The 10,420-nt window shown below is 30.0% G+C and overlaps 1 protein-coding gene across 2 annotated transcripts; it reads right to left on the minus strand.

The window, feature by feature from the left end:
* Positions 1-6,152: 6,152 nt before the first annotated feature.
* On the minus strand, positions 6,153-9,196 carry LOC105781615 (transcription factor HHO6-like). Of its 2 annotated transcripts, XR_008192597.1 has the most exons (5): positions 8,937-9,196; positions 7,715-7,862; positions 7,585-7,617; positions 6,757-6,833; positions 6,153-6,673 (listed from the first exon to the last, which is right to left on the minus strand). XR_008192597.1 is itself a non-coding variant. In XM_052626115.1 (2 exons), the coding sequence occupies exons 1-2, from the start codon at positions 6,802-6,804 to the stop codon at positions 6,377-6,379; spliced, it is 345 nt and encodes a 114-aa protein (XP_052482075.1). In that variant the 5' UTR covers positions 6,805-7,578; the 3' UTR covers positions 6,153-6,376. The 2 variants fall into 2 exon arrangements, 1 of the variants encoding a protein (XP_052482075.1); XM_052626115.1 differs by lacking the exons at positions 7,585-7,617; positions 7,715-7,862; positions 8,937-9,196 and having other exon boundaries at positions 6,757-7,578.
* Positions 9,197-10,420: the final 1,224 nt, after the last annotated feature.

The raw sequence follows: 10,420 nt of genomic DNA on the forward strand, positions 1-10,420 counted from the left end.
GAAATATTTAACTCTTGATCAAGAACCAATTGTAATTGGGAGTATTTATAACTTATTGGCTTGATGCGTAACACGTAAATTAACATAATCTCATGTTGAAATATGAAGTTTAGTTCTCATAAGTAATGATTTATAAATTAATCAAATGTGTTCAATCAATAATTTCTCTAAACTATTATACGCATAAATAACAAACTTTTACAAAAGTATTTCAAACTTAATCAATAAATGATTGAGATATAAACTCATTAGTAGTAGCAAGGTGAATTGTCATAATTGCATGATTTGAAATTAATTATTTAAAGAAGCAATCTTGCAAACGACAGGTTGCAAGTTAATAACACATATGTGATTATTTTGTAGATGCATCTAACCAAATCGTATAATATCAAAATCATCCACATGGTGGATGAATGTGCCCATATTCATTTTAGAAATACAAGACATTAAATCTTAACTTTAGCTAGTGAGTTTCTAACAATCAATTTTCATTGAGAATAAGCAACAAACGAGAATTATTTAAATTAAAGAATCTTCTAGTTCTTTAATGAATGTCCATATGAATTCTCAATTAATTTTCGCATCATATATAATCCAGGATGGTCTAACTTGTCACACCAAGTAGTAAATGCATTTATATCAGTAAACTTCTACTTTACTTTAGCATGTGTTACAATTGTACTAAATTGTAACAAATTGATAATTTTACTATCATTCATTTTACTTTGTATGTAACACCTCAAACCCGGCCTAGACGTTATGGTTGAATCTGGCGATGTCACATGGAAAGGGATTTGAAGATAAGATTATCGAGTTTAAAAACCATCACAGTAAGTTAGCTTTTATTTAATTCGAAAAAAAAAACTAGTTGATTTGCTTTAAAACTTGTCTCTTAGCGGAAGCTTTTGTAACCAATTAATTTAGGGAAAATCGTTTCTATTTTTGAAAAACCTTAGCTTTTAGAAAAAAAACCCGTGTTTTGTGGAGTTGTAGTTTAAAAAAAATCCATAAAAATTAGTTTAAAGTCCCAAATTTAAAGCCAACCAATCCATAGTCCAGAAGATACATCAAAAATCCCAAATAAGTAATAAATTCTAGGCATTAACGGAAAATAGTCTAAAATTTACGTGTGGCCACCGTCGAGTCCTCCGCTGCACCGACTTGTCAAGTCTACAGATTACTTGTACAGATTAAAGAGAGAAATGGTGAGTTTTCGCAAACTCAGTCTGTAATCTTCACAGAAAACATGCATACAGATAATCAATAGAATTCAGTTAGATACAGTATGGGGCCCGTGCCCATCACAGAATCAGTTTGGGCCTTAGCCCATTTAGATACAGTCTCAAAAATACATTAGGGCCTTGGCCCATATCAGATACAGAATGTAGATACAGTAAATCAGAATCCTACCCACCAGCCTCTACACAACATCTCCGTCCAACCCTACACACCATATAGGGATTAAATCAACCCACCCATCCCTACACACCATGCTATACCGAAATACGGTACATAATCAGAAGGTTGCAGCTGAGCTGCCAAATAACAGGCTTAATAGCTTTTCAGACACTTCATCCAAATATCATCAACCCACCCCGATGCAATGCAACATACAAAATATGTCATGTCATTATGAAATTAATAGTACATACATTAAGATATCATAAGTCATGTTCGGTATAGAAATCAGACAGACAGATCACACATATAGGGGTCTAAGTAAAGCTTATCGACCCTACAGTAGGTCCACAGTCGACTTGGATGACCCGTGCAACCTTACAAAACTTTTCAGAAAAATGGGTTCACACGCCCATGTGGCCCACTCGGCCCAAATTGGCCTTCGCCACGTGATCCATTTTTAATGTAACTCGTGCTAATTAATTATTCATATATGTTTTCACTATTTACTTATATGTTCCTTTAAAGTTGCCTACTTGAGTCACTGTTACTAAATTATTTATATCTTGAGCTAAAAAATTCCGAATTAAGATTTGCTTAATATCTTTAAAACTAGACTCAAACATACCCCTGTTCTGCTATCTGACAGCTTCATCCCTTCTTTGCTAAAAATTAATTATCTCTTAGTATAAAATTTGGATGATGTTTCCATTTGTTTCTATTGAAACTCATTAATAATTTAAACATGTAAACTTTAACCCCTAATTATTTTTATCCAATTTTTGATGATTTTCCAAAGTTAGAACAGGGGAACCCGAATTCAATCTGACCTTGTCTCACAAAGTGTATTATACCTCAGGATTTACAATTCCATTACTTACACCGTTTATTCTATGAGAAACTAGACTCAATAAGCTTTAATTCCATAATTTTTTCATCCTCTAATTTGATTTCCATAATCTATGGTGATTTTTCAAAATTATCCTACTGCTGCTGTCCAAACAACAAGCAATTTCTGCTTTTCGCTCAATCCCTTTCTTTCTGTGTTTCAGGTACACACCTGGTTTTGTTTAATGCTAAAATAGTCCCCGAGCACTCCAAAGCCTATAATCAAGACACTCAACATCAATTTAACGAATTTACAAGCGAATTGACAACCAAGAACGAACCGAAACCCAACTTACCTCCAACGATAACCCTCCGTTTAACTATTGTTAAGATGAGAACACTAAATTCACCAGTCCGAGCCTCCCCCTATGCCCAAATTGTAGATAAAAAACATTTCCACTGCAGTCATTAAGAGATTCATGACAGAAATGAAAAGAAACACTTACCGAAACTAAGCGAGCACTAACCGCGTGCGAAAACGAAAGAAAATAAATGGATGAGGGAAACATCAAGAAGAAGAAAAAGAAGAGAAAGATGGAAAAACTCAGAGAATTTCGACAAGAGGAGAGGGAGAACAATAGACGGCGAAATTTTTTTTGAAAAAGAGAGTCAAAATTCGGTTATGGGAAAAAAATAAAATAAAATCTCAATAACCCCCAAAATCCCTTAATCTTCTCCCCTAATCCCCACTACACATCCACTACTCAGAATCTCCCTATTGCACAACTCTATCCCGAAATCTGAGCAAAAAAAATAATACCCTTGCCTGCATAAGGATTCGAACACAAGACCTCCACCATAATAACACACCATTTAACCACCAGACCAACAGGCCCATTCTAATGTAATTTACCCAACAATCAAATAAAATCCTACTAAACAAGAGTAAAGCCTAATTCATTCAAAATACCAAAATTTACCCAAGCGAAGGCTTGTACTTGGGACCTCTCAAACACTCCCAGAACACATAACCACTAAAGCTGACAAATATTTGTGTCATATTTTCACAATAGCGAAATTAGAAATTTTAGGGTGTTACATTGTATACACATATAAGTACTATTGTGACATTTACTACAAGAAATATCTAAATCAATGTGAAGTCTATGATGTTACCAAGTCAAGAAAATAAATATAAATTCCAAACAATTATATGCAATATTCACTTGGGAATATGTCAAAATCTTCAAATATAAAAAAATTATATTAGCCATCACAAATTTTGTGCTTTTTAGATATTGATATATTAGCTCTTGTGGAGTTTTCAACTAATTATGTACTATCAAATATTTGAATAATATTTGTTTATTTCACTAAATAAGATAAATATTTTCTATTTGTAATGATAGAATTCATTACTACATTCTCATTTCCTTCCTCAAAGAATATAAATAGAAACAAAATATTTTGCCATATGCCACATATGTAGCCGATAATCTTTCATATCACATTGATAACATAAGTTATCTTTACCCTTTGAAGAGTTATCTTGAGAACTCTCATTGTTCTCTTATTTATTACAATATTCCCACTTTTAGTGGTCCATGATTATATCTTTTATTTTCTTTATGTTTGCATTCACTTCAAGGATGTAACAAATCTGGTAGGACAAACTTCTAAACGCCTCTATTGATTCTTTATTTCATAATCATCATCGTAAACATGTGTGGATTTTAAATCAAAATCTATCCATTCATATTGTGATGATTATTCTCCAATTATAATAAACATGATATAATAAATAAAAATAGTAAAATATACCTAAAGATCTTTAACATCGTCGTCATCACATTGACGATTATCACGAAAGCACTATTACAAGTAATAAAATAACTTTGTTTTCATAATAACGTTATAATACAATAGTAAAAATCATTTAAACAATCAAAATTTTTGTATACGATGCTTGAAAAATTATCCGATCCACATTGTACCAAATTTCAATACCACATATATATTATAAAATCTTATATTGCTCTAATCAAATATTTAGAAATTCAATTTAAAAGATATCATACAATCATTCAACATTTGCAAGCTAATAAGACTCAATAGATCCTATCAAATTTCCCTTTTAATCAACAATAGTAGGTTAATAACACTTTTCACCATAATTTTAATCAAATTTCATGAATATTTAATAACAAGAATTTAATAATAAAATTTTTAAACATCTAAATATTATGCATAATATAACTTAATTAAAAAAACTTCAAAAGAATGATTTACTAAAAAAAGTAATAGAGAAAATGTATCATAGTAATAGCAAACATATCTAATCAACAATTATGTCTTTTACATAAAAAATTAACTTAGAAAGGCAAAATAAAATACCATCGAATGTAAACTTTATATCAAATAAAAATTAATAGTAGTCATACATTAATTGAAAAAGAAAATATGGTCGAAATATAAAAGTTTCTTACCAAATTTATGCTTTACCCATGCTTGTACAGTTATAAATCAAAGATCGAGAATAAGAACCATGATCCATTCTAAGATTGAATATTTTAACATCCTGAAGATGAAGTTGTAATGGTGAAAATTTAAGGTGAAAGAGGAATTGGATTTGTGGGACAACTTTAAAAGATTTTGAAAGCAAAAAAAAAAATAGAGAATCATCGTGTTAATAATGTATTATAAAATAAAAGGATAGAAAGTAAAGTACAATGAGAATGAGAAAGCAAAGAGAAAGTGTATTTTATTGATCAATCGGAATATTTACAAAATTTTCCAAAGTCCCTATTTATAGGCATAAAAGTATAAATGAAGTAGAGATCTACTTCTAATGACTATTAAATTTAAAATGCATCAAAATTTATCTTGATCTTGATGGACATCCAGTTAATAAGATATTCATAACAAAAACAAACATTTTTTTGTTCTTTTTTTATATAATTTTATTATTAAAGTATTTATTTTATTAAATAAAAATCTAAGTTAATTTATTAATTTATAATATTTGATAAACAAATTGTTATTAATTACCTTTAGTTTAATATAGAGTTAAAGTGTAACTGCAGTTTTACCTTTAGGGCACATTTGGTTCGCTGTATTGGAATAGAGGCGTAATGGAATAGAGGCGTAATGGAATAGAGACGTAATAGCAAATCAATTGTTTGGTTGAATATAATGGAATAGAGGCGTAATAGTATTCTTGTGTTTGGTTGAATGGAATAGAGGTGTAATAGCATAATGGAAAAAACTGAAATAACTAGAATACCCTTAGCATAAGTTTGTTTGGGTAAATGATTATTGTTATTGTTATTTAAAATTTAATAAGATTATTAATATCAATAATAAATAACTTAATCATATTTAAACATAATTATTATTAAATATATTATAATTAAAATATATAATTTAATAAAATTCTTAATAATCAATATTCTTATATGAATTTACTCAAATCATAATATATGATACTATAAAATATAATTTAACATAATAATTATTAAATATATTATAATTAAAATATATAATTTAATAAAATTCTTAATAATTAATATTCTTATATGAATTTACTCAAATCATAATATATGATACTATAAAATATAATTTAACATAATTATTATTAAATATATTATAATTAAAATATATAATTTAATAAAAGTCTTAATAATCAATATTCTTATATGAATTTACTAAAGTCATAATATATGATATTATAAAATATAATTTAAAATAATTAATATTAAATATATTTTAATTAATATTAAATAGTTAATGTTGACAAATGTTTGTTCTCATCTTGGTTACCATCAACATGCCCTTCATCTTCTAACTAATTGCCAGAATACCACTATAAACAATAATTGCAATCCTTCAATTCAGAAATGAAAATTTCTCCAGCCAAAGTGTCCAAATTGATGATAACAGGAATTCTTTACTAGTTGTGCAATAAAACAAATACATGAATCCGATATCCAAGGAAAGCTAAATCCCGCAAAAATTTTACATGTCTCTCTCAATTCTCAAGATCCTTCTCATTTTATATGTATAAATACAGTGGTTGTATAAGATAAATGATTTCCTCCCATGTATACTTTCTTTCTTTTTTTTTATCTGCAAAATTCATGGTGGGTAAACTCTATACATTGTTTTTTCTGGGTTTCTGAACATGGCTTTTCCAACTATAGCACTCGGATTTTGCATCTCCATCATCTTCTATGCTCTCACACCCTGTACTGGAGGTCCCTCCGGTGTTTGTGGCTAACTGGAGAGGACCTTGAGGGGAACCCGACTGCGACCTGCTCCCTTTCGAGGATTCTCCAAACTGATCTTGACACATCCATGCATGACCACCACCCAAAACAAGGCCTGATTGATTTGCAGGGGTTGTTGTTGTTGTGGTAGCTGGAAGTCTTCGTGTGTGTAGCCAGTATTTCTGGAAATCAAGAAAGTTCTTACATCAATACTCGATATCAAAACTTGAAAAGAAAACCATTAATAACAAGAAAGAACCCTCACCTGCAAATGACTCTGAACTTGATCATTGGTTAAGCCATCTACTTGCATAAGTTCCCTAATCTGCTTTGGAGTAGCCACTGCAAAAAAATTTCAAAGATTTTTGACTTAGAAACTTTAAACTAAAAGGACCAATGAATGAATTGTCACAGAACAATACAATCCTATGATCTCAATTCCCAACAGATCTATGGAATCCCAGTTTCGAATATATTATCATCTATGGTCTCAAACAAAACTAGTTATACATGTATAATTCAAACACATATTGAAAAACATTTGCTGGACTCTAATCTATATTTTCCATCAGATCAAGTGCAAATCCAGTCTTCTCATTGACCAAACTTATTAATTCTAATCTAGCAGGATAATAAACAATCCAAGAACAGCAAAATCAAATTCGAAACCAGCTAAGTATATGTCTAACTCTCATTCTGGAAATCATGATGTGTGATTACATTACAATAACTAAGGAACAGAACACAAGGCCATGCGTTCAAAATGGACTCTAGGTGAAGTATATAGTAAGCATGAAAAATAATTTTTGATGATTGAACTGGATGATGCTTGTCTTTCAGTCAAGCTCTATGAGTAACCATCAAATGCTTAAGAGTAAACTATTTTTAACTTTTATCCATAACGTCCTCCAAAGATATATCAGTATCCTTAGAAGCAAGTTAGAAATAGCTCGGTTTAAACCAATCAACCCATTCACATCCTATTACAGTATATTTTGTAGATAATCATGATTTCCCATTTGCTAAACCAAAGTTGAAATGATGGCTTTTGGCAAGTAGCAAAGGACACAAACAAGAGAAGTGAGCAACTTACCTTCCTTAGGACCTTCTTATGGTATCGATAGCCCTAATCACACAAGAAAGAAATTTGTTACCAAATTAAACTATCAGCTAATAGCACTAAATCAAAGAGAAAAAAAAGTAACCATGCATTGCTTGATTACCTTGTCGGTGCCATAGATATAATCACAATAAGTAAAAACTGAAGCAAAGTTGCTCTGGCTTTGTTCTCCAACATAATAATGGTAATCATGGTAATCAGCACCACCATAAAATGGGATAAACCTTGTGGGTGCCCAGGGGAAATCATATCTGCATTACACAATTTATAACTAAGCTAGGCTTCCAAGCATGAAAGTCATATGTTACTTCTTTCATCACTCAAAACCACTTGCAGCAATTATTCTTAAGGAAGCTTTATGAGATAATATATTAACAAACGGCGAATTTTGTACACTTAATAACCATAAAAGAAATCATACATAAAACTACAGTAGCATATTTTTCAAGATGTTGTTCCTTCAAAACCTGCCCTCTATGACAGCAAGAGTCAACTTATACACAGGAAAAGATGAAAAGGAAAATATTTGCAAGTTTTTGAGACATCTTCAAACTCGTATCCGGAGATATACCAAAAAAAGGCAAGCCATGAATACTTCAGGAAAAGAAATAAAAGTTGCAAGTCTAGACACTGAAAAAAAGATCATATAGCTAAACAATAACATAATGTAATTTTGCTAACCTCAAAACCAAGCATTTTAGTGACTGTCAACAAAAGAATCTAAAGTTGCTGCCATCTTCTAAACTCACAAACTTAAAGAGATGCAGACAATTTGAAACTTCAAACAAAAGAAATGAGAACTTTGCATAACAAAGTAAAGAAACATAAACATCAAAAGCAACAATTTTGCACCAGTTAACACTTTGCATGAATTGATACCGAAAAACGAGTGTTGAATTACAGATATAAAACTACAAATCCTGTTAGGATTAAAAGTTCATTCTTATTCCAGTTTTCATCTGATATTCTCACTCAACAGCAATTATCACCATTTTCTTCTCTACCTTATTGAAGCAAAAACACATAACCAAACAGCAGAACAACCTAACATCAACTCTTCCACCAGAATCCAAACCTCTCAAAATCCTAAACTCTCTGTTTCAATTTCTAAGAGAGAAAAGCTACAAGAATAACTAAAATTAAAGCTACGTCAAAAATGGTATCATGAAAAAGAAAATTAAATATCCGAATTAAGTAAAAAAGAGAGAAAAATCTAAATGAGAGACAAATAAGGGGACAATGTTGAAGATAATATTGAAAAATCTAAATGAGAGAAAAATTAAAACAGAGAAAGCCGAAGGCAATGTTGAAGCAAAGATTCATACCTGAAATCGGCCTCCGATGAAGACAATGTTGAGGATTTGTTATGAAAGCAGAAGAAATGAGGACAGATCTGCAATACCGATGGAAGAAGAAACAGAAATCTATGAGGGCAGAAAAAGGAAACGAAAATAAGAAATGGGTAAGGATTCTCTAATCGGCGCTGGATGGGGGGAATACCTATTACACGACCGGGTGTATTAGGCAAGGAACAGATTTGGGACGTAATGGCAATACAACCAACCAAACAACGGATTAAAGGGTGATTAAGTGGGGCCCACCGATTAGGGGTGTATTGACTATGCCAATACACCCAACCAAACATGGTGTTAGTTTAAAATAGGAGTATAGTAACAAAATTAAATTTCCACTTAAAGTATAGTCGCTTTATTTATTTATTTATTTTAAATTTGTTTTTGCCATCATAATGATAGTTTAGATGTTATAACTTTATGCTTGAAATGTTAGCAATTCTATATATAAATTAGATTACGAGGGTGGAAAAATTATGTAATAAATTTATAAAAAGTAAAATGAACAATAATGCATCTTTGGTTGAACTTGAAATGGTAAATTTGAGATAATGAGAACTAAGATGTCTTAAGTTCAAATGTCATTATTTTCATTATATGTACATATTTCTAGATTTATCAAAATATAAAAGGTATAATTACTTTTAAAATAATATAAATTCCTTTCCAAAATAAATGGGTTTTTGGTAAAAGGTATATTTCTAGATTTATCATAATATAAAAGGTATAAATACTTTCTTGATTTCAAACATATTTTTTTAAATCATTTGTGTAGTTCGTTCAAAACTAATAAAATAGAATGTTAAACTTTATTTTCAAATCCATTTTCCATGAAAATGGCGAAATAATCTTTTGGAATTTTGAAAAGAATATTTTAAATCTCTTGGCTTATCAATTCAAAACAAATGAAGTAAAGTGTTTATCTTAATTTCAAAAACCGTGCAAGTTTCAGAATCAAAATAATTACTATCTCAATCGTAGAAATTCATCTTTTATTCAAAACTATTTGAATTTTCAATCATATTTCTAAATCATTTGTATATTAACTTGAAATCAAATGCCTTTAGAATTCTCATTTCTAAACATTTATAATTTTGAAAACTAAGTCTAATTTTATTAAAACTCATTTTTCGTAAGCATAGCGGAAAAATATATTATTGAAAAATTTTATTTTAAAAATGAGTTTCAAATGAAATCTTATCAAATACTAACTTATGCATTTTTTAAAACTTAATGTTATGAAATCAAGTCATGCAAATCAGAATAAAATCCCCAAACTAAAGTCCCAACCACAGTACCATAATTTAACATAAAAAGCTCCAAATAGCAATAAAGTCCAAAAAATCCGAATCATAAATAAAAGTTCATATTTGTTTAAAAACCATTTCTGAGAGCATTACCGACAACTGCATCCGAGTCCTAACCACGAGGATTATCAGAAAAATAAATAAAGTGGG

Source organism: Gossypium raimondii, chromosome 13 (assembly GCF_025698545.1).
Source record: "Gossypium raimondii isolate GPD5lz chromosome 13, ASM2569854v1, whole genome shotgun sequence".
NCBI classification, from domain to species: domain Eukaryota; kingdom Viridiplantae; phylum Streptophyta; class Magnoliopsida; order Malvales; family Malvaceae; genus Gossypium; species Gossypium raimondii.

Bases quoted from the DNA above. Each gene is read 5' to 3' on its own strand.
- LOC105781615 (XM_052626115.1), bottom strand. From the start codon at position 6,804: ATGCAAGTAGATGGCTTAACCAATGATCAAGTTCAGAGTCATTTGCAG. The intron at 6,674-6,756 runs GTGAGGGTTCTT...CTTGATTTCCAG, and splicing joins AAGTTCAGAGTCATTTGCAG to AAATACTGGCTACACACACG.